A 25,189-nucleotide genomic window follows, 5' to 3' on the forward strand; every position below is an offset into this window, starting at 1 on the left:
TAAACAATGAACAGGTTATGTGGAAAGAATCGTGGAGGTAATTTCATAATAAAACAATTCAAATCCACTCTCACCCTGACATAGCAGCCCTGAAACAGGTAAATAATGTGAACAAATATGCATTTTTCCCTCATATTTAAGGCTATCACAAAGTAATAACCTCTGTTAGTTCAGTGGGTCTTTTGGAAGCCTTGATTTTTTTTTTTCATTACAATAACTGCCATATGACACTTGCATAGAGACAACCCTAAAATTGTTTGACTCCTTTCTGTTCTTATGAGTTATAGAAAACAAACACAAAAACACAAACAAAAACACAGTGATCCGTAGATGTAAAAATCCCAAATCCCCAGCCGAGCAATGAACATACATTTCCATTTTTTTCTAACTGCAGCTTTTCGGATTTCTTTTTTGCAAACAGGAAGATAAAAATGAATTGCTTGGGTGAAAGAAGAAAAGAAACACAACACTGCACACAGACCTCACAGTTCATGTCTGTCAAAAACAAAGAGGAGCAAAAGACTGCAGCAGAGCAGGGAAGCTGACAGAATAGGGAATCACAAAACTGGATTAAAAAGCTTTGAAAGGGGACGGTACCAATGAGAAGGGGGGATGGACAGGGGTGAGGGAGGAACAGTGGCAACGGTGCATTTTGGGGGGGGTGGCGTTGGTACAGTAGGTGTGCATGTTCTGTATCTGAGATGACCTCTGGAGGTGACCCCTGTTGAGGTACTGTAAGTGGCCTGCTTTGTCTGTATCACATCACAAGGAAGTGGACGAAGAAGAAGACTGTCTTTGTTTATTGTCCTTTGGTGGGATGGGGGTGTGGAGGAGCCTGGTGGCGTTGCACCGTGAGGCGGGCCGCATGTAGGGTGTGTGCCGCAGGGCAGGCGGCCCCCTCAGGCGCAGCTCAGACGTCGGTGCTGATGGCCCGGGTGTTGGTGTAGAAGTCGGGGGTGGTGCGGCTGCTCAGCGGTGCCGAGTGCAAGGAGGACATGGAGAAGGACGCGGACGGGTTCTCGTAGTGGGCGGGCATGAAGGCCAGCCGCTCGCCGCCGTTGCGCAGGTCGTCCATGGAGCGCATGTAGTAGGGCGAGCAGGTGGGGCAGAACTTGGGCGGGGCCTGCGGCTGCGGCAACGCCAACGCCGCTGGCGGCGGCGGCGGCTCGTAGGGCAGCGCGAGAGGGGTAACCGCCGAGCCGTCCACCCCGGGGGCACTGCATGCGTTGCAGGCAAACTGTGGCTGAGAGTCCCCGATGGAGCCGGCATCTGCCTCAGATTCATTCCTCTTACAGCAGTAATACTGCCAACGGGGGAGGGAGGTTAGGGAAGAGACAGAACGTGAGAGTGAATATATGAGAACATATGAAACTGTGTGTGTGTGTGTGTGCGTGTGTGTGTGTGTGTGCGTGTGTGTGTGTGTGTGTGTGTGTGTGTGTGTGTGTGTGTGTGTGTGTGTCCATGCACTGTATGACTATGGGCAGATGTGTGCGTACACTAGGCAGTGTGATTGTGTCTATCTGTGTTGTGCTTTACCCGTTCATACGCTACATATCAACATAAAGACACCCAATTACCTGGAGTCTACAGTAGCAGAGCACTGCTATGATAACCAGGAGTATCACCGTGGCGAGAATTCCTCCAGTTATGACAACAGTTCCAGCTGTCATCCGACCAGCTCTCCATCAAACCCTGCATATCCACACATATGATTTAGTTTATGGCTTATTTGACAGGGACCATGTACAAGACAGAATCTAGTACCAGAGTTAGCTAGAAGCTATTTTACATCTGTGGTCCCTGGGCAGGGAGCTAAAAACAAACACACATTAAAACAGACAATACATGTACTACTGTTGCCACTACAAGTCACAAATTTGAGCAGCAACAGCATACTAAAACATACAAAAACGTGTACAATCACATCTGGTACATAGTACCACGGCCATCAGTCATTTACATACAGTACACAGGGCTGACTTAAAGGAGAACTTCTGCCAATTTCAATATGCTGTTGTATTGCTCACGCTACCCTTGACTTGTCAGTACCCGGTGATGCTGCGTTTTTCGGCTCAGCCCTTTCCGAGATCTGAGCTATTCTAATGGAGGCAGATTTTGTTTACATTTAAAAATCCTTAATATAGGCCTATATTCCCAAAAGGCATCGCTGTTTGCTAGTTGTCTGCTGATGTCGCATAACCTTTTGGATGTTTTTGGGAATAAATCAAGATGTTATTTTTGAAATGTCAACAAAATCTGCCCTCATGACAATGACCAGGATCTCGGAAAAGGCTGAAGAAAAAAAAAAAATATTCTCAGGTATTGTCCAGGGTAGTGTAAGCATTACAACTGCATGTTGAAATTGGCTGAAGTTATCCTTTAAGCCAAACAAGTATTTTCCTGCTTTAATGTATCTCAAACACCTAATGAACATAAATAGCCACTTACGTTCAGCAATGTGTGCTTTTAGTACCTGCCGAGACAACAAACGGTCCTCATTAAATAATCTTACAGCATGATGCATGGCTGACACAGAAAACGCTCCGACACCAGAGGTGGGTGCAGAAAATACTCTCAGACCACGGCAAGCGCTTCACTGGCACAGAGATGATAAAGTGCCTCAGTGCTCAGAGTGGTGCTGTGCTGTGCTGTGTGCGGGGTGCAGCGGAGCAGAAGAGACCGGCGGTGAGACTTACATCAGGAGAGCGGGTGAGGGGGTGTGTGTGAGCGCGCCACGGGGTCTGTAGGCTCTGCTTCTTCAGGGGCACCAGGCATGGGTCTCTACTGGATAAAGCCTCTGTTGGGTAGAGTAGAGTAGAGTAGAGTACTTTTATTAATCTCGACGGAAATTAAGTTGTCTGACAGGTTACATAAAAACACAAATACAAAACATACACAAAGACCTAATAAAACACATTATTGCACATTGCAGTAAACATATAGCACTCATTTGAGTACAGCAATTCATGAAGCAGAAACAGTGACAACAAATCAGCAGCAACAATTAATGCCCGTTCTGCTCAATACGAATTAATTACAGCCCTAAGCAATGTGATTACAATACAATGAGCCAGCACACCAACTTTTGAAATTTTTTTGGTTAAAATTGGAATTCAAATAGTAGCCTCAGCCACCCACAAGATGGCGAAAGAGAGTCTATAAGCCTGCAGGGATGACGGAACTGTCCTATTGATGAAATGATGTACACCAGGGGTGTCAAACATACGGCCCGCGGGAGGGTCGGATTCGACCCGGATGTTTTTTTTTTAAATGTAATTTTTTTTTTCTTTTTCAAAGAAATAACCGAAATGCACAATTACACCACTGGGGGCAAAATCGAGACCTGTGTGACATTAACCCAATGGTCCTCTCTCTCTCTTATAGCCTACTTTCTATGTAGTAAAGTGCACATCACACTTCTATTATAAATGGTGAATTTGTACTGTGACAGGCATTTGATAAAGCTCATATATAGACCTCATATATAGAGATCAAATGTTAATACTTCTTATTCGTATTTCATTGGTATTGATTATAATTAAATAATAGGCCTAAATATAATTGTATTTGTATTGGTTCGTATTGAGCTGAAACGGGAAACGGGATGTTAAAATGCGTTAAAAATGCAGGAAATACCATCTAAGAAATAAAAGACCCCCCCCCCCAAAAAAATTGAACTGTCCCTATTTTATTAATTGACGGTTAACAATGAATCAATGAAATTTAGCATAGGATTATCAGTATTGCATTGATTTATACATATTCAACACACTTTTAAAACATGCTGAAAAGATAACGCGATAGTATTGAAAACTAATCCTCTGCTTTAAGTGTTTTTTTTTTGCGATGATGTTACTAATGCGGCCCGCTTGAGGTCCACATGGGTTGTAGGCAGCCCCCGGACCAAAATGAGTTTGACACCCCTGATGTACACACTATGAATATTACATACACACATGTCGTTTATGTCAATTTCCCCAGCTAAGAGATGAACACGTGGTACACAATGGCAAAATTCCAAGCATGAAATATAACATGACAGTCTGTCCAATGAGATGGCATCATGCAGTAATAAAATGCACCGTAATATGTTAACACAGTCAAGAAAACAAACAGAACAATACCGTGAATTTACAGTAGCTAGATTGACATGACGATATGACACCATACTGGACATACAACCAAAATATCAAAGCATGCCTCCTGATATCTAAATGAGAAATTTTGGATCTAAATGAAAAGCTTGACCGTAATTGTTGCAGTGTTGCGCTTCTTCTATAATTTTCAAAGGATCTACTATACCAACATACTGGCACCATGCAACCCTCAAGAATGGAGACGGCACAATCATTGGGGAAAAAAACACCTCAGGGTAAGACAACAGAATTGCAGCAGGCACAAGCCACAGCGAGCTGCTTCCCTTGTCCATTTTGGTTCTAAGCCGGAGCACTAAATTATATAGGGGTATGCTAATGTGGCTAAAAGCAATGTGGCATCTATTCTCCCTGGAATGTGTCCAGGGCAGGCACTGTGATTCCACCGCTCCTCCTCCTCCTCTTCTTCTTTTCCACCAGGGCCCATGTGAGCAGGGATGTACTGTACCTACGCCTGTGCAAAGGGACGGTGGTCTTCTGAGGACTCTGCTTCCAGTCCTCACTCACCACCGGAAAAGGTGTCTCTGCCTGAGAACATCCTGTCAGCAGACAGCTAGCTATGGAGCAGGGGGTCAGCTCTATGTTCCCACAGGCCCATTGGACCCACAGCCCATTGGTCCCACATTGCTAAGACTTTTTAATTTATTTTTAGGTCTGTTGGTCCCACAGCCCATTGGTCCCACATCACAAACACTTCAATGGGCTGTGGGACCAATGGACTGTGGGACCAATGGGCTTAAAAAATGAAAAAAAGTCTTAGTGACGTGGGACCAATGGGCTGTGGGACCAATGGGTTGTGGGACCAATGGGCCGTGGGACCAGTGGGCCGTGGGAACAATGGGCTGTGGGACCAATGGGGCGTGCGAACATAGGTACGCTCCCATGGAGCAGCTACGGTAAGTGACAAGGGAGAGGGGATGGATAGAAGATGCAGAAAAGGGGCTTCTGTGATTCAGACATGCAAGCATAAGGACAGAAAGAATAAAAAGACAGAGCTCTATGGGGTCACTGCCGGGCCTATTCATTATTTGCTGAAAATACTCAACTACATCAAAACAACCTTGCTATGACATTGCAGAGACCCTTAAGTAACATATTAAGACATAGCCATTACAATGTTGGTGACCGTAGGGTTATAACAGAGGCTCTGCGCTAATGTGAGCTACCACAGCAGTATTCTCACACAGTCTCTGAGTGCATATTGGTCCACTCTGTTGAAAAGATGCAACTAAATTATAACACCATCGCTATGACATTACTGAAAGTCTGAAGCAACGGATGAAGTCATGGCATTTTGTTCACAATAAGAGGTTCTGTTCAAAGCACTTAATAAGACGTCTGAAAAATCGAGTGGTCTCTGTAGAGATATGTGCATGAGTGATATGCACACAGTAATCAAGTTTGTCAGGCCAAGGCCATGAACTACGTATATCCCTGCCTACTCTTGCACTAGCTGGTGAATGTAGAGCACTGCACACAAAGTTATTACATGAACATATATGGAGGATATGGCTAAATATATCAAATTATATGTGTCACAAAATGAAACATCAACACTCAAGAGCAAAGAAAACACTAAATACCCAATGTACAACATGAGCTTAGTACAGCAACAACAAAAACAGCGGAAGCAGAAAACCCTCACGCAGCTACCATCTCTGCAGGCAGCCCGTGCCACCGGGCCATAATAATAAAAGACAAGCTTAAAGTAAATGGCTCCTTAAATTGGTCGTTGCTTCCGCTAGAGAGTCCTCTGGTAAATGGAGCATCAATTATGCATTCTGAAGAGTAAAAGACACCGTCCGCAGGTGGACTGGCAGCTGCCCAACACTGCCCCTGTGGATCACATCTCCGCAGCCCATTATGATGGACACCAATGTTTATAAATGAAAACCTACTGTACGTGCCTGCACATGCACTTGTGAGTAGGGGTGGGTATTGGCAAGGGATTCCATGTGCATCCCGATACACATGCCACGATGCAATCACTATCACGATTCACTGCGATACATGTAGGCCTATTACTGTGATGCATTGCGGTATTTACTTAATTTATTTTCTTTTTTCACCTTCGACAACATTCTAGAATAAAATATAAATAAGAAATATGATAGTTTATATATGGAATAGGTTGCAAACGGCAAAAATATATTTTTTAAAGTGATATCATAATAATGATGATGATTCGAAGCTTGGAAGCACTATCACATCATGTCATGTGGTTGTTTTCTGGACTAAAGGGTAATAGAACTTTGAAAGACACGATATTGCCTCCTTGAAACGCAATACAGTATCGTGACTCACATGAATGCCGATTATCACGATTCGATACAATATCGCCACAGCCCTATTTGTGAGTATGCATGCATGTGCAAACGTACGTGTTTGTGTGTAGCCTTGTGGTGGGTGTGTGTGTCTACAGCAGTGGTTCTCAAACTTTTTCAGACCGAGGACCACTTTGTCCCCTCAGAAATGTTCAGGGACCACATGTCAACTGAATTGACTGTTGACGGGTGCTAATTTAGGTGCAGATCACTTACTTTTTATTCACATTTACAAGTCTGTTTTATTGTGGTGAAAATGACACTTCAGCTTTGTTTATCTTTGTAATAATGTTACAAATATAGTGTACTGCTAGCTGGTCTTGGAAAAGTAGAAATCCCCTCATGGACCACATGAGCTCTGTCGCGGACCACTAGTGGTCCCCGGACCACACTTTGAGAATCACTGGTCTACAGAGTGCACAAGCCTCCTCAGAGCCCTCATGGAAGCCACATCCACCTGTGAGGTGGACGCAGGGAAGACGGGGAGGCAGGCGCGTGTTTAACGGAGGCTAACTAGCAGAGTAGGCGTGGAACGTTAGTAAACCTCCCTCCCGAAAGCCTCATACAGTGTCGATGCCGTTGAGCTGGAGGACTGGTCCTTCAGTCCAGCGGTATCGTACTGTGCCTCCCATTTCCGAACCGTTGTAGTTGACGAGGTCGCAGGTTCGCTCCACGAGGGGCACGAGCAGGTGCTGGAAGACCTCCGTCACACGTGCTGGTTGGGCTGGCGGATGGGAGGGCATTGTGACCTGGAGTAGGCCTTGTCAGCGCCCCCCCCGCTGTTCATCATCCGGCTGCCTCTATTACAGCAATGAGTCTGCGGATCAATAAGCAGACTCTCATATATCTCCGACTCCGTTACCATGGCATCTATGATCTCGGAGGCTGTGTGTTGTTGACCCACTTCCCCTTTAACACCCCAACCTTTGTCTCTCTCAGACCGACCGTCTGTCCTGTCGCTGTCCTCAGTACGCTCTGGCTGGCTCTACATCTCTGGTTGTTCTCCTCTCCTTTCCCCCGCCCCTTCCTGCTTCCTCCCTCAGCCTTATAGAGTTTGAACTGGCTGCTCATCTGTCGTCCAATGGCCTTTATTTAATCCCTGCGATTGTGCTGCGTTCTCTGAAATGGCAGTGGTCAGCAGCACGGCTCAGCTGTACACAAGAATGCTCTTTTGACTTACTCCTCTGCCTGTCAGTGCTCTGACACCACCACCACCACCACCAGCACCCCCTCACTCGCTCACTCGCACGCACGCAGGCACGCACGCACGCACGCACGCACACACACACCTTCTCCATCACTGACAAACTGTCTCTTTGACACTCGTGAGATGTACTCCATCGTGGTGCTGCTCAGGTCATTCTGCTAGCTCTACTGTTATACAGGGCTGCAGTGGTTTTAAGTAGGCTAATCTCCAGGCATCTTTAGCTCATGCTATCTGTACACTTTATGAACTCAGCGCTTTACAAGCGACTTGTTTTTATACCTGAGGCACCCACCCTTCTTATCTGTAATTAAATAAAGTAGATACGTAGTAGGCTATCAGTCAGAATCCGTGTGATGTCAGAAGTCAGAATCAGTATGAGGAATGGATGTCTGGGAATGACTCACTGTCTCTGAGGTGGCCTATGCATTGTGCATGATTGACTGTCAACACAGAGGTTAAAAGTCTGAAGATACATATATTAGAATGTACACATTTTCCTCTTTCCATATTGATATATGATATCACTGAGATTCTATGCTGACACAATATAGGATATCATAAAGGGAAACCTGATTCATTTTATCAGCTCTATTTTTAGTATTATTAATATCATTTTCATCATCCATTCATTTTGTGTTTGGTCATCATTAGTCATGTCACTATAGGACTACAGTACAATAAGATACTGCGTGCGCCCTTAGTTGCACTACAAACACCCTCATGCTTACTGTACGTTCTAGTATTACAGGTGTCAGCTTAATTACTATGTAACCTTTACAGTTATTTTCTTAAGGCCAAACTGTATAGCTTTGATGTCTCTCACAGCAACCAACAGCCCCACAGATCGCAAGAATCAACCATCGATGGTGCTTCACTCCAATAACAGCCCTAATAATCTCTAATATGATCATTTAATCTCTCCACAGGGCCTACTTGTTCCAAATGTCCAATGTGTGTGTGTAGTCCTTTTTAATGATGCAGTGACAGCACTTGTGTGAGGAGGACAAATTAACAAAGAGGGCATGTAGCCTGTTGTAGGCTATGTGCAACAAAAATGCAAAAACATGAAATAATACAACTGTCACAGAATATACAGGTTGGTACCCACTTACACATCCCACAGAATATGTACCTAAGGTGATGCAAGGGGGCTTTTTCACCTGAAGTTAGAAAGCAGGTATAAATTGCATCCGGTAGGATAGACATAAACAAGTCACACCACTGTTTTCAACCTGATAGCTGTAGTAGTTTACGCCTGCTTTCTCTCAAAACTGAGGTTGTTTGACGTCATTGCGCAAACGATAGCTGATGAAAGAAAAAATCCAAATGACAGAAAAAGAGGGACAAAACTACAGTACTATATTGTAGAGAATTAGAGAGTATTTACTGACAGTTAAGATATTCTATAGAGAAAACATGTTAAGTAAAGAAAATATATGTCAGTGCTTGAATCTGTACACAATACCTGTATGATAAGTCTGTGGCTGAAACAGCAGTATTTCCATAGTGACTGACCGCAGTATGTGCTATCTGCCATTGGCTGTTTGAGATAGCGGGGCACAGTGGACCCCAAGAGCCATCGTTAGCTGACACCGAGCTCATCTCTGTAAGGGCCTCCGCACATCGACTCCGCCAAAGTGCGGAGCACTGCTCTGCCAAAGTTCGATTCTGTTGTTGTCAACACAGCCCCGCACACAGGCGCCGATGTCCACGGACATTCGTGGATGTCGGCAAGCGATTAGAGGCGAGTTCTATTTTGTCGGAGCCGCCCATTGACTATCCATGGAATGTTGGTGTGAAATTGGGTTTTGGGGGTCAGAATTGTGTCAGAAGCGAAAGTGCTCCGCAGTGCTGTCGGAGCCAATGTGCGGAGGCCCTAACTCTCTATCACGAGGAAACTACCTGATGATACAGCTGCCTGAGATTCCGTCTGCCCTACCCTCAGGAATTCCTTCCTCTGTAAAAGTCACCTATGGCAGCATGTCACATGCCTTCCTGAAGTAAACAAAAATCCATTACAACACATGGGAGTGCATAGTAAAATGAAGACAACGGAAAACAAGAGGCACATTTGGAAATAGCCAAGGCTAGACGTTCAAATTAATGCTGGAATAAAGACATTGAAATTAAGTCAGGGGAAAGGGGGGGGACTAAAGCCCTCATAAAAGAATGTCCATTATAGCCCAGTGCAATTTCTCTTTGTAAAATGTCACAGAGACATGGAAGAACAACAGCGCAGCACCAGGGAGCAATCAGAGAGAATGATAGCCTCCACACAGTGAGGCGTGTGAGCAGAGCAGACAGAGCACAGAACTGGATATTTTGGTGCTGCCCAGCTCTGCTGCGGCGGTAAGGGGTCGGGTAGGGAGAAGGCTTGTGCTTGTCTCCTGCCAACATTCGCCTTATCTCACCGAGGCCTCTGTCTCTCCCAGTTCATATCAAGTACTGCCTGTGATGATGATACTGTGCCGATTCCACGTGCGTCATCCTAATCGTCTTTTTGGCAGACACACGCCGCAAGTTATGGATCCTGTATACGATCATACCACATTTTGGTGATTCTGGGATTTAGTCTTTTGACCCTGTAGCAACATTTTTTATGTATAGTGATTTTATATAGCAAGTTTTATGGTCCAGGCGACTTCATCTGTATTCGGGCCAGGAACATTATTTCCTTCAAGGAGATTAAGTGTATGGATTTGAGCAGGATGAAGGAAGGATGAATTTCATGACTGAACGACCAAATTACATTGCCTGGCTCTTGTAACAGTACTCGAAAGCAGCTGAGACTGAGACTCATGCACGCTTATGATAATGCAACCAGGCTTTCCATCTGTTATGCTGTCATGCCCCCTCCTGAGCCTGACAGGCTGACAGACCGTAGTACAATCTACTGTATACTCCCACGGACAGAGAAAAAATAGCAACAGTTCTGCCCGTATGGCTAAAATCCAAAACATTCTCCTAATCTTACTCCATCCTCTTCGGCTGGGTCTATGGCATCAGACAGTTTACGCAATGCCAAGAGATACATGTCCCTGCTCTATTATGCTGCTGGCATCTTAACAGCTTCAGAAAATAAAGCAAGAGACTTCTACTCTCTGCTGTAGCACTGAGAGGAGGGCAACTGTGGGCTTTAGCCTGATCGAGCCTTGGAGTATTGCAAGTTGCAACATCTGTGCCATACCGGGGCCCAGTCTGAGCCTTCTACTCCTGTATAAGGGTGCCACAACCCCCTCTGTCAAATTGCTGCTGCTGCTTCTGTGTGTGTGTGTGTGTGTGTGTGTGTGTGTGTGTGTGTGTGTGTGTGTGTGTGTGTGTGTGTGTGTGTGTGTGTGTGTGTGTGTGTGTGTGTGTGTGTGTGTGTGTGTATGCATGCATGCATGCGTGTGTCTGCGTGTGTGTGTCTGCGCGCGTGCGTGCGTGCCTGCCTGCAAGCGTGCGTGAGTGTGTGCGCATGCGTCTGTGTATCAGTGGAGCTCTGCCGGTAGATTTATGGCTGTCCAGCCAGCAGGCACATCTCGCTCCAAGGACAAATCAACAGACAGCTTCAGATGTCAGGCAGTAAAGCAACATTCAGCTGCTGACTTGGGTCTTATTCAGCAGTTGCGGTGGCAGTGCTCCTTTAATTTGAACAGTGTTTATATAAAGCACAGAAAGGACCAACGCAACATCTACACAAAAACCAGATGAAACGTTGCTGATTGCATTCATTAAAAAGAAACAGAACAGTCCACATGGTTCAAAGACAATCAATTCCATGTGTCGTGCAGCCATTAATCAAAAAGACCAAAAAGAATAGCTCTCTTGACCCGATAAGACACGGTGTTATACATTTGCTCTTACCAGAATGACAATGACCAAGTCATAGTGCATTACTAAAGGCCCTGTTTTATGTAATAATATTGTAGTACTATGTTAGTTAACTTTTCAATGACTGTTACAGCGTGCCACAGGAGGTACGGCGTGCATTAATGGACTACTGTGTGTGTGTGTGTGTGTGTGGTGATTTCACTTGCCCCAACACATCTCAGGAGAAGGTGTAATTCTTGCTCAGCAAGGCATTCTATTTTTAAAGCACAGTGTGTATTTCATGTCCTGTGCATTAGGGTTGAATTGGCCAAATTGAAAAGCCAGTTTGACTTGATTTCTGTCAATACATCAGCGCTGTGCTAAGGCATTTGTGGAAGTGTGCCAAGTGTTAGACTTCCATACTATTTCATTGAACTCAAACACACTACATCACCTGTTGGAACTGTATTTTATTCTATATGAAAGCAAACATGTTGCCGTGGCACAAATGTGCCCTTTCACATTCAAGAATTCCTGTTCAAGGCTGCAGAAGATTACTGGACTGTGCGAGGACTTTATCTGTACCAGAACAATGGAATGCCCAAACACAACAGAGTTGCATCTCCACATGGCAGGCCAAGGACTGTGTGTTCCTTGCCTGATTATCATAGACTTGCAATCGAGATTCGATCTGCAGCGCCGCCGAAGGTGTTGCGTCACTAGGAGGGCGCAGCCTGGCTAGTGTGTTCATGTGTTTGTGTGTGTGTGTGTGTGTGTGTGAATGAATTAATCTCTATCCGGGTACGCCCCCTTTTCCCCTTAGCGGATAAGAGATAATTGTTATCAGGGAAAATCCTTCAATAAATATGACTTATGGCTATTACATCGTTTAGAACGGGTGGGGAAAATGGTAGCTGACGGTTCTCCCCATCCGCTCTCCAAGCCGGTTTGAAACTTAATTAAGGATTCTCTGTGTCTTTCATTTCAGGTGTTTCATATTTACAAATGTTAAGGGTTTGAACCTAACATTTACTTGGTCCTTCAGAACCGGATCCCAAGATACCCGACGATTCCAGCACGCGAGGAGGGAACCAGGAAAGTCTGTGGCCACAGCACTAAGACCCGTTTCCGGGACTGGTCTCTCCCTCGCAGGCTGGGATCCGACGGTTGACGGGAATCTTGAAAAGACCAGAGAATCGTGAGTAGGCCTACATTTTTATTTTTATTTAAAAAGGATTGAATGAAAAGACGGTAAAATAAGAGAAGACAAAACCCTGACAATTCTAGACTCTATCAGGTAAACGTAAAGGGAGGGCAGACTCCCCTAGTACGAGAAACTAGTTTAAATTCTGTGTTCTCTGCGTTGAGAGAAAGTGTGCGTGAAAGGATTCGTATTACCACTCGGTAATACGTTTCATACCAATACAACAAGGTTCAAATAGCGAGTCTTTGTGGAAGCCTGTATGCAAGAAGATTCCACCTGTGAGGTTGAAGTGAATCTTACCACAAACGATCGTTGATCGCTATCTTGTTGAAAAGTGTATCCAACAATAGAGGCACTGTAGGTGTTGTGACGTTGGACTAAATTCATAGAGACAAAATGGGGGGCAGTAACAGCAAAATAAGTGAAAAGTTCCTTGCTGAAATGCAATGCAAGGACTGGAAAATTGTGCATAGAGAAAATCCTAGTGCAGCAGCACCGCTGTGTTACTGGGTAAAAAACTATGGGTTTAATGGAAAGTTGTCTACAACAAACCTAACATTTATGGCCTGGCCAGCAGGGCCAACAGGAACACTACAATGAACACCAAAACTATCACGGCCAACGTCGAGGCCAACACCAAAATTCCTGACTAGACCGAGAGCACCAGTATCGACCGTACGGGCATGGCCCCTCGGCCGATGACTGGTTTGATGATAATGAGGAAACGGACGGGGATGTGGAAGAGGTAGACGTCGTTCTAAACTTAGAGGGATTGGTTTACCAAGAAAAAATTAGACCTGAAATTACCCTTCTGGTCAAAGGGACCCCCGTACGTTTCCTCTGTGACTCTGGTGCTAAAAAAAAAAAAGCAAATGACAGCCATTTGGATTACTCACTGAGCAGTTAATGTCTCAGATAGCCTACCATATAATAATAATAATAATAATAATAATAATAATAATAATAATTGTATTTTATAACACTGTGTCATACAAGGCAAGTAATATGGATATCTGTTTGTCTGTCTGTGTGGGCCCTATTTGTTGTATGAATTGTCCTAGTGGGACACCCCACTGTGTGTTTGAGAAAGATTGTATATGTGTCTGTGGAGTGTACGTGTGTATCTGTGGAGTGAGTGCCTAAATATGTCTGAGAGTGGAAGAATTTTTTTTTGAGTGTTTAGTGAAGGTACTCTATTGTGTTCAGAGTTAGCTGGAGCTTGGGAGTGCACATGTTGAAACAACATTTTTAAAATAAGAATAAGCCTTTTATTTTATTCTACAATTCAACTTTGAGGTGTAGGATTTTGTCATGATTTTGTTTTTCCACACATTCTTACCCATTTATTTTTGATTAGGAGAAAACGGGGTTGTGGAGTTATGTTGTTTCTTTACTATTTTCAATTGAAAGTTAACATGTTAATGTTTAAGCCTTTAAGACACGGCATTATAAATTAGCTGTTACCAGAATGGCAATGACCAAGTCATAATGTATTACTAAAGGCCCCGTGCACTGTCATGGTAGTGTAGTGTAGTTGCAAAAGAGTTTGCTTTCATGATTTACAGTACCAAAATGTCTTTGTTTCTTCTAAAGAATAGATTAAGCTTTCTCCTTGTTCTTATTTTTTTTTAAAAGAACAATGGGTTTGAGATCTTGAAATAACGCAGGCGTTATTTGATGGCCCAAAGGTGCTGTGAGTAAACCCAATTTGGACCTGGTCTGAGAGTTAGGTCACATGTGCTGAACGTTTCTAGAAATTTAGGTTGTCATTTTGTTTTGATTGACGTTTAACTATGACTTATTTCTTTGTTTTATTTCATCGAATTTCTTGCCTTATTATGTTCTATTTTGATGAGTTATTGATCAATGGATCATGGGTTTGGTTTAATTTTAATGAATTAATAATTTTAATTTTAATGGTTTATTTTAATGACTGGAGCACAATGTTGACTCTGATAAACTAGACTCTGAATACACAGAGGCGCTTGACAACGTCGCCCAAGCAAAGATAACAGTGTCCTATGTGTAGATGTTTACATTAGCTCGGATAGATATTAAAAGGCTCAGAGGCTCTCTCTAAGTAGCCCAAGGTCCTCTGCAGGCACCCTTATCAGACACAGCAGGCCCAACTATAAACATGCAAATTTCTGTGGCAGAGACAGAAAGACTCTTAATATTGAAACCTCCAACAGTGTATGCTAAACCACCTGTTTGTCACTGAAAAGACAATAAGACCTAAAAAAAACTGAACACCGACCTAGATAAAACAATACCAAAGCTTAAAGTTATGTTAAATATCTATCATTGTCATTAGTTTAATACTGTAAGTATGAACATTGCTTCACATGGTGTGTGATGAGACATGTCAATGTTCTCTATTTGCTTTTAAAAGTTTGAATTTGATGACGTTGGGATCCTTATATTTTCATTTGTTTGATTTATAAACAAAGAGACAGTTGTCTAACTCTGTCTTTTCATTTCAGTCGTCAACTTGCAATCAAAGTGAAAACTGATTGCCAATAAGGTTTTAGTTCCGTTACAAAATGTTTTATGTAGCCGATACATGAAGTCAATAATTTTTTGCTCTGATTTGATTTCAAATTGATCTGGCTTGAGTGTACATGAAAGAAAGTTGTTTTCCCTATAATACTTTTTTTGTGTTCTTTGAGGAACAGGCCCAGTGTTATGGAAACGAGCTGAAACACAGCTGTTGTGAATGGAAGGAACCTAGACAATACCAATGATCGCTAGGTTAAGTGAATTTTGTTTTTAATTTGATAAGTTTCACAAGATTTTCCCAGAGTTTGTTTTGTTTCAATTGGGTAATAATTTTAGTTATAACACTTGATAAAATAACAACTGTTATTTTTTTTTCTTTCTTTCAAACCATGAAAAGTTTGACCTAAAGTTAGACAAGGTCTTACCTTTATACCTTAGATAAAGGGTCTGTCCGGTTGTTTGTTTCATTTTTCTTTTAAAGTTGCGTATTTTACAATGGCAGTTGTGTTTTCTTTCTTTTTATCTCTTACATTTTGATTGGTTGATCTAGTGATCTGTATGTCTGGGTGATGACAGTGAAACTTTGGAATGGTGTGAGAAAGTAGGATTCTCAAATATTTTTGGATTCTCAAATATTACTCATACTCAATTTTTTATTTTTACAAAATACATTTTTGAATGTACTGACATTATTGGCAGGAGTTGGGCTAGGCCCCTATATCACCATGACCTCATGACAAAAGGACAGTGAGGACTGAATGCCAATATATATATTTCAGTTCTGTTACAAAGTGATTTATGCAGGCCTAACTATCATGTAAAGACAGCCAATACTATGGGTATAGTCATTTTGTACGGCATGCTTAATGTTTCTTCTACATTCTATATTGGATGAACTATGTGGTCAACACCACATTTTGTCAGTTTGCGTTTATCGCCTATTCTGTAAGGAACTCTAATGTAAACGTGAGCCACAATAGTCAGATACTGACCAGAGTAATTTTCTTTTTCATAATTTTGCTCTTGATAAATTGTTGTTCCCCGGGAATGTAGAGCTATCTATTTTATTTTGATTATAGATTATGAGAGAATGGTTGGGCGGCTTTGGGATTTGTTTTGTCTAAACTAACAAAACATTTTTTGTTTCTTCTCTATTATAATGCTCTCTAATCTGTTACAACTGCGCACCTCCTCCACACTAATGTCTGTGTGTGGATGAGTTGACTTCTGAGAGCTTATTTATTTTTTTTTTTTAAATGTTTGAAAAAGCCTGCCTTGATGTAGGCTATGCGAGTGATTCTCTGATTCGGCTACACTTTTAAGTCCGTGGATTTGATTTGCCAATTCCACTAACTATTAAGATTAAGCTTGGCAATTTGTTGTTTGGCACTATGTAAACATCTAGGTCATTTAGTTGGGAAAAATACTGATAATTGACTTTTTGCTTTTGCCAAAAGCGTAGGGGAATCGTAGAATCACTCATGCACCTATGAACTGGAGGGTGTTGGAAGATGTTTACTTCTCATCATTTACTGTGCTCAAAGTCTGTTTCGGAAATTACTTAAGTCTTATTGAGTCATGTGGATGGCACATGTCTCAAACAGGATTAATTTTAGGATTAATTTTAGGATTAATCAGTGCATCAAACAAAATGTGTATAGGGCACATGTTAAATGAAACCTTGTTCTGAAACTTCACCCCTTAACCTAACCTAAAACAACCAACAACGACTGGTTTTGCGGGCTGATGCACCCGATGTCAACGTTTCTCAATATAGCCTACATGCCATCCCGTTCACTTTGTGTGAATATATTATTGCCTCTAAGTGTGTTCACAGTGCCTGGTATACTTCTACTTTCCATTTCATTTAGCAGAGAATCCGGAGTTTTCCCTGCTCTTCTATGTTGCTATTGTTTTATCTTCTGAAGTGTTCCTGTTGTTTTGCTCAAGCAAGTCTGTTCCAAGGCCAGACTTGTGCAAGTAAAACAACCAGACATTGCAGACTGATAGTTTTTATTTTCTCTTTGAGTTTCTACTTTTTGCTAATATGCACTCAACCAGTTAATTTACTGTAATTTTTGGGAAAGTTATCAATTTAATCCTGAGTAATATATTTACAATATTTGACATTCGTCATGCTTAGGGGTATTTGATTGAGGGTGGTTATTATTCCCTATTTCCTTAATGTCCTTATTGTTTATCCCTGTGTCTAACAGTTTGGTCATTCACTTGCTTTGTTAATTTGAAGATAAGAAAAAAACTTTGTTTTTATTTATCTTGAGGGAGGAATGTTGAATTTGAGTGGTATATCCTGCTGCATTTTGCAGCTGACCAACAACTGATTGACCATACGGTTGTTAACTTTTGTCTATTCCTGTGTTCCAATCAATTGGGCCAGGAATGTGGTATGTTTACGGTTACTTTGCTGATATCTGGAGAGCTCAGAGCGAGAGCCTCTGCTGTCGAAGGCCATTGTGCCAGGGCACAGTGTGCTCGCGCCTAACTTTCCAGATAGCAGACACATCTAGGCTGTGTGTTATCCTTAGTGATAGGTGTTTTTATGCTTCGTCACTACTGGAGACATGGAGACGACATCTTCCTTAACTAAGATCATACTTGCATACGTGTAACCTGCTGACATGAGGAAGACGGTATAAAAACTGTTGCCACCATTTTGTCAGTTGTCGATCGATTTGCCTGTCATTCGCCAGAGATAGGATGCTACCTAGATAGTGAGACGCTGTGAGACTTTGTCTCATTTTTATTTCTTTTTAACCTTTTTATTCTTCTTTTACTTTTACTTCTTTTATTTTCTTCTTATTCTTTTTGTAATCTCACTTTTTCTGTAATAAATTGTATCCTGATCGATCCTTTTTAAAACAAACATAAGAGAGCTACAATGTGGAATGAAATTGCATCAGGGTTTGAATCATTTGTATGTTGGTGGTGTACTATAAACAAAAATATGGACAGAATGAACAACATCCACTATAATGTGCAGGCGCTGGGCAACAAAACTGAATTCGAGTTCAGGGCCATCCATGAACAACTGAAGGCAACCTGCCTAATGGCATTCCAATCTCGTATTGCGGTTGATATGCTTTTGGCCGATAGGAGTGTGTGCTCTATTTTTGGTTATCAATGTTGTTCCTTCATACCGAACAATACGGCAGCTGACGAAAGTGTCACCAGGGCGATAGAGGGACTGGGATCCCTCAACCAAAAAGAAAATGAAAGACCACTCCAGGGTCGACACTTCAGTGTGGGATGGTTTCTCTGAAATGTTGGCAAAAACAGACAGTTGGCAGCGTCCATAATCATGTCTATTGCAATATTTGCGGCGATCCTCACGTTATGTGGATGTTGTTGTATTCTTTGTATTAGAGTGTTGTGCACCAGATTTAGTACCACTGCCATTGCACAAATGGAAGAAAAAATGTCAAACCTATATGCTCTTCTAACTAGACAGGATAGTGATGTCGATGACACTAGATGATGTTGTTGGTGGAGACCATGAGCCTCCACACCAATCTGACGATTCCATCCAGGTCCCTGATCTGTTCCCTGACCCAGGGGATTATGCTCGGGGCCTCTAAGTGTACCTATTTAAAGAAAAAATCATTTGAAGTCATCACTGGATGATGTTAATGTTTGTCTCTATATAGAATAAACAGGGGGAAATGTTGGAACTGTATTTTATTCTATATGAAAGCAAACATGTTGCCGTGGCACAAATGTGCCCTTTCACATTCAAGAATTCCTGTTCAAGGCTGCAGAAGATTACTGGACTGTGCGAGGACTTTATCTGTACCAGAACAATGGAATGCCCAAACACAACAGAGTTGCATCTCCACATGGCAGGCCAAGGACTGTGTGTTCCTTGCCTGATTATCATAGACTTGCAATCGAGATTCGATCTGCAGCGCCGCCGAAGGTGTTGCGTCACTAGGAGGGCGCAGCCTGGCTAGTGTGTTCATGTGTTTGTGTGTGTGTGTGTGTGTGTGTGAATGAATTAATCTCTATCCGGGTACGCCCCCTTTTCCCCTTAGCGGATAAGAGATAATTGTTATCAGGGAAAATCCTTCAATAAATATGACTTATGGCTATTACATCGTTTAGAACGGGTGGGGAAAATGGTAGCTGACGGTTCTCCCCATCCGCTCTCCAAGCCGGTTTGAAACTTAATTAAGGATTCTCTGTGTCTTTCATTTCAGGTGTTTCATATTTACAAATGTTAAGGGTTTGAACCTAACATCACCACATTACAGTAAATCTGGCCCATGTAGGCCACTGCTGCCTCCTCCCATGTCCTCACATGGGTGCCATGAGAAAAAATCCTGCCACGTTCCGTCTGCTCTACATTTAAAATCACCGAAATGTGTATTTATCAGGCTGAGTATATCCACTGGAGCCATAAATACATCCTTGTCTCATTTGTACCATCTGAAGGATGGACCACCACAGCACAACAGAGCCAGCAGATGTACAGCGTGAAATCAAAGCTCAGAAACAATCAGTCAGAGATGATGTGATGTGAAAGTGGGTTTTTTTTCCATTCGAGTAGATGCTGCAACATCTGCGTAAACGAAGTCAGACACTGACTTTCCTCCGCTCCGCTCCACGCCGCTCGCCTCTCCCCATCCTCCATACCACCTTCACCTACCTCTTCTTAGTCATAAACATGCCAAAATGTGTTGCCTTCCTGATACTGTTCCATTATTCAGGTGCCTGGCAAACACAAACAGCATCATCTCCTTACCCTGAAGTCTCCTTCCGGAGCGGCTTGTTTAACTAATCCATGATGTCATCCAACTCAAAGTAATGGGGCACGGGGTGAGGTGCACGTACGTACGTCCCTCTTCATTATTCAAATCAACCTTTTCTTTGGGGGGGCCACATGAGCAAACGCCAGCTGAGCAAAATGGGAAGTAGCAGTGCTGATCATTTTTGAATGAATCCTGGGTCCTGATATATCCACTGTTAAATAATGACGTGAATATTTTGGTGAGGTAGCCTCTAACTTTGCACTTGGAATCACGGTGAGCCTGCAATTTTAAAGCCAGGGCTGCTCAATTATTTAAATATAATTCCCGTAACAATATTTTTCCATCACCAGGCAATTTCACCAGGTGGTCCGAGTCAAGACTTCTCTCCCCTTCTATCCTCCTCAAAAGCACTCATCTCCATCGTGTAAGTGAAGAAAATACATCTGAAACTAGGACAGCTGCGCCACTGGCACAGTTGCACAAGGCAAAGAGAAAGAATGAAGATACACCTACATTTCACAGCTGAACAGCATGTGGGATACAATTCAACTTACACAGGGGATTAAGGTATATCCTTGACACAATTTTCACAGGCTTTCCCTGAAAGACTATATAGATAACTATGCCATCCTGAAAGACTGTAGTATGAACCTTGGAACAGATTGCCATTGATACAGATATTTTCTTCGTGAAAATTGTCATGCTTCAATAAAATGGGATAGTGACATACATTTGCAAGTGCTGTCTTTCTCCATCTTTCTCTATCTCTTTTAAACTCAGTCACAACTCTGTCTCAACACTGGCAGGTAGACCAATCATCTAATGAGAAGACCTGGTGAGCCCTGGGCCTAATTTTGGCTCGTTACCTGTGGCGTGGCATTAAAATGCGTTCAATAGCCATTACTGATACTGGAGCAGAGGTGCCCCGATCCAGGTTTTTGCACTTCCGATCCGATACAGATATTTTATTTCATTTCCGATCCGATACCAGCCTATCGGAGCATGCAAGGGTTTTAATCTTGATAACAACTAGCCAGCTGAATTAGGTGAATTTGAGAAATACACAATGGTTTTTAATGAGAAACTGACCTGTTTATTCAGATATTAATAAACACAAAATAGGAAAAATAATAGTCAATTAACTACAGAAACAGAAATACCATCAGTGCTCTGCTCTCGAACAAGATTGTAAACCAAGGCTTAAAAATCCATCAGTGCAAATAATATTCTAAACTGTAAGAGTTAGACATAGCTAATAACGAATGTTTATAATACACTAAATACAATTGTGGTTCAATTACATATTTGAGGGACAATAAGCACATTTGTATGTGAAAATGCTGTGCATTGATGGTTTATTCCCAAATTATACAATTTCAGGGAAGTTTCAAACAATGACTCTTTCCATCAATGAGACCTTGAATAGAATATCACTATATCAATAACTTGCCAAAACACAGTGTTGATCAGAAACTGTGCGAGAAACTGTACAAGTGAACTGGAAACACCAAGAGGTTCTCTATACTGAAGGATAGTGAATACAGAGATGTATGGAGAGGGTACAGGTTCTGAATAGAGGATGAATTATTAAGTTAAAGCCTCCATAAACATGTACAATGTTCTTCTGAAATGAATTCTGCTGAACAACTGTGGAATCTTGGCCCTGCCATGGCCCAATGCTGGGTTACTACGCTGGCGACCCGGGTTCGATTCCGGCCCGGGCCATTTACCAATCCTTCCCCATTTCTCTCTCCCCCACTCATTTCCTGTCTCTCCTCCACTGTCCTGTCAAAAAAAGGCAAAAAGCCCCCCAAAAAACAGCTGTGGAATCTTACCCAGGTCAATGTTAGCTGATACAGATTAACCTACACAGATTCGGCTTGGTATTTGCAAAGAGGTCAGGTTTATCAGGGTCGTCAGTTGAAGCCAGCTCTTCTGAGGCAGTGACAGCACTTTGTTCTCACTAGGAGCCACCCCCTGTGATCCACTTTGATTAGATGTCACCTGCACTGACAGCCTACCTTGGGATGCTACTTCGTGCGTAAACTTCACACAGCCACCGTTTAAAGGCATTTGCGTGAAACAAAGCCTTCTCCACAACTCACCCTTCTTCTCCTCCTTCTGTCCCTCAAGCACAACATCTGCCAAGCCAGATTCGGCTGCGTGGATCTCAGCCCAGACCATGAGGATGCGCCCTCCCTCACACCTCCAAATTTGCCCCAGGATGAGTGATATGACAGCTACCCCAGAGAGGGAAGCAATAAATCACTGCCATTGCACTTAATGCTGGAGACACTGGAGGGTGTGCTTAGAAAATATATGGAAAGTGCATGGACACACAGGGTAGAAGATACGATTCCATTCCATTCTTGAAGGCTACACCACTGGTATTTTCAGACAATATTGCCACATGACACCTTACAACTACCATTGCTCATGTAGTCCAGTCTGTGCTGTATTTTCCTATAAATAAAATGGATAACAGGCACGGCCTCGGAATCTTTGGAGATGTAGCAGCTCGCTGTGTTAAGTCAGTTAAACTCACATGCATGCAACACAATGCACTTTCTTATAGGCTTCTATGACACAAGAATAATTGCACCCATGATTCTGCATGCAAAGGTAAGGAAATCCAGGTAAAGTAACATTACCAATATCTGCGAATGCCTTTTGCCAACGCACGGTATAGTATTCCAAATATCAGCCTCCGATTGCGTCTCGTGGTGGCTGCACAAGGTTGCCCGATGCTTTGCTTCGTTGGCAGAAAATCTCCACTGTCCGCTACGTGCATACACGGAAAAAGAGATACAGACACATACAGACAATGTGACATCGTTAATCGAATGACAGACACATCATGTGTTGTTGTCTCTAATATTGCTCACCATGTCTGCCTTCTCCCTCAGCTTTGCTGGTCGTGTGAGAAATGATGTTGCATTTTCGTGGTTACAGAGGCGCGAGTTGGTGTTGTAGCCGAGATTGCGGCTCAGTATCCAGCCCATGCAGAGAGTAGCTCAGGCGCGCTGTGGGGCGCTAAGGGAAACGCAACAGCCTGTGAACGTCGTTTACGACCGGCAGAGGTTATGGCTACGCTTCAAGAAAAGAAGTCCTCCTCATACGCCTTGAGCAATGGTCCAGTGTGAAGCTGCTGGTCTCTGCTACGTCACGTTTCACATGATCTGCCTTAGAAGAAGTCAAAATGTATTTCCAAAAGGACATGGCGAAATAGCCTACAGTGGAACAGCCATCAACATTGGATTAAAAAAAAAAACACTATGCGCAAAGTTCCCGGTTTTCAGCATCGGGATAAGAGGGCCATTTCAAATTACAGTAGGCTACCAAAATCAAGAAATAATATTGCAATTGTCTCATGCAATATGATAATAATAATAATGTGAATAAATATTAAGTCAAAGAATGAAGTGAAGAGTCATCAGTGGGCCTAAAGCTAAAACATAGAAAAGAAGAGTCACCAAAATGACTGTCTCACAGACAAATGCATGGGTTATCACTACACCCACTTAAAACGGCAAAGATAGCAAATGCCCAACAGCAGGTGAGTGATCTTTCCTTGCACAGCCTGAGCCTGATGACCACCAAACAGTACATCGAGGGCCATACCACTGTCTGCCTGCTGCATGGACCTTTGAATCCACACGTTCCTCAGTCAGCCAGTGCTCTCCAGAACTGATATTTTAACTGCTTACTCTGGCCGAGAGGATTTTCTGCATATCTATTACGCCCTGCCCCATAAATCAACTCTAATGAAACTGTCAAACCTCACATGCTGCCACACATCATTGGAACCTGACTGGAACAGACAGTGCCTTTCAAAGAATAGACATTTAACATATTGCTGTACCAGCACACAACAAGACCTATTGATTAATATTGTATTATCTAAAACATTGGCTAATTGTTTATTTATTTTATGTGACAAAGCTATAGAGCTATAGCTACAGAGTGCTATTGATATTATAAGGACAAAGTTTAGGGAGAGACAAAGAGACAATATACAGTAGGCCTGAGTAGTAGGCCTATGTAGGCCTAAGTTAACATTAACATGGTTTTCCCTTTTTTACAGGGATCCCCTGAATACAAATCCATCCGTTTCCAATATTTCCCTTAATATTTAGTCGGCTACCAAAATCCAAGATGAACACCACAATTGTGCATAGCAAATTCACATTTAATGGTGTTTACATTTTTCAGTTGATCTTTTTTATTTTAAGGCAACCCTTAAATCTGCATATTTAATGCTTTAAAGTGTATAAAGCCATTGTTTTTACTTGTATCTGTAATATGTATGATAATTAAACCAAATCCATGACACAATCCAGGATGGCTGACATGTTGTATAGCAAAATCAGCATGTTTGCAATAGATCTGTTCAGTCAGACATTAAACAAACAAACTTTATTCAACATTTCTTGCACCTGTGGCTATATGTCAATGAGACCTCCACAATGTAATCAGTTTGTATAGCCTACAGTGTAAGCATAGAGAATGTGGTGCAGGTTCGTCCATCTGTTCCAAAAATTATTGTTCACTGGATTGGCTGCCTGTGTCAAGAACAAGGTCTAAAAAGTTACTTCAGGGTCTGGCTCAGCATATCTGAAGGCTATATAGCCTAATGTTCTGAACAGGATGTTGCATTCCTCCAATGCCAACAATCTAGCCATGCTCTCTTCCCACAGAACAAGGCTCTCTGGCTGGCATGACAATCAGAGTGTCACAACTCTTGTGATGTTCACACCATCCTTCAGTTTGCTGAGCCACACGCTATGAATGTCCCTCATAAAGGCCTAATTCCTGCCATATTTCTATCATCCAGGGTGCCCAACATTATTCTTCACCCATCAGTAGCGTCCATTGAGATCACCTTCTCTGAGGCCCTGTTGTACGGCTCACCCAGTTGGTGTGCCTCTGGTGGCCTCATGGCAAGACATGGTCGTCGCACACTCAGAACTTCATGCAGTACTGTACATTTAATGAGACCAACGTTTCGGCTCACGCCTTCATCAGGGTCATCTTACACATGAAGGCGTAAGCCGAAACATTGGTCTCATTAAATGTACTGCATGAAGTTATGAGTGTGCAACGACCATTGTTTTCATAAAGTTTACAATTGGCCACCGTGCGCACCTCGCACGGTGTGCATTTACTAAAACCAAAGAAAAACTCAAGGCAAGTCATCCCAAATCCGTAGCCATCATAGTGAAGAAGAGGAGAGTGGGCTTTGA

The 25,189-nt window shown here is 42.7% G+C and overlaps 1 protein-coding gene across 2 annotated transcripts; it reads right to left on the reverse strand.

Moving 5' to 3' along the window:
* Window positions 1–380: 380 nt before the first annotated feature.
* On the reverse strand, window positions 381–23,025 carry fam163aa (family with sequence similarity 163 member Aa). 2 transcript variants are annotated; one of them, XM_063220231.1, is made up of 6 exons: window positions 22,832–23,025; window positions 22,598–22,727; window positions 2,697–2,797; window positions 2,449–2,473; window positions 1,578–1,692; window positions 381–1,303 (listed from the first exon to the last, which is right to left on the reverse strand). In XM_063220231.1, exons 5-6 carry the CDS (start codon window positions 1,668–1,670, stop codon window positions 911–913), a joined length of 486 nt encoding a protein of 161 aa, XP_063076301.1. In that variant the 5' UTR covers window positions 1,671–1,692; window positions 2,449–2,473; window positions 2,697–2,797; window positions 22,598–22,727; window positions 22,832–23,025; the 3' UTR covers window positions 381–910. The 2 variants fall into 2 exon arrangements, with proteins under 2 accessions (XP_063076301.1, XP_063076302.1); XM_063220232.1 differs by lacking the exon at window positions 22,832–23,025 and having other exon boundaries at window positions 22,598–22,821.
* Between the last annotated feature and the right edge of the window lie 2,164 nt (window positions 23,026–25,189).

This window comes from Engraulis encrasicolus, chromosome 16 (genome assembly GCF_034702125.1).
Source record: "Engraulis encrasicolus isolate BLACKSEA-1 chromosome 16, IST_EnEncr_1.0, whole genome shotgun sequence".
Lineage (NCBI taxonomy): Eukaryota > Metazoa > Chordata > Actinopteri > Clupeiformes > Engraulidae > Engraulis > Engraulis encrasicolus.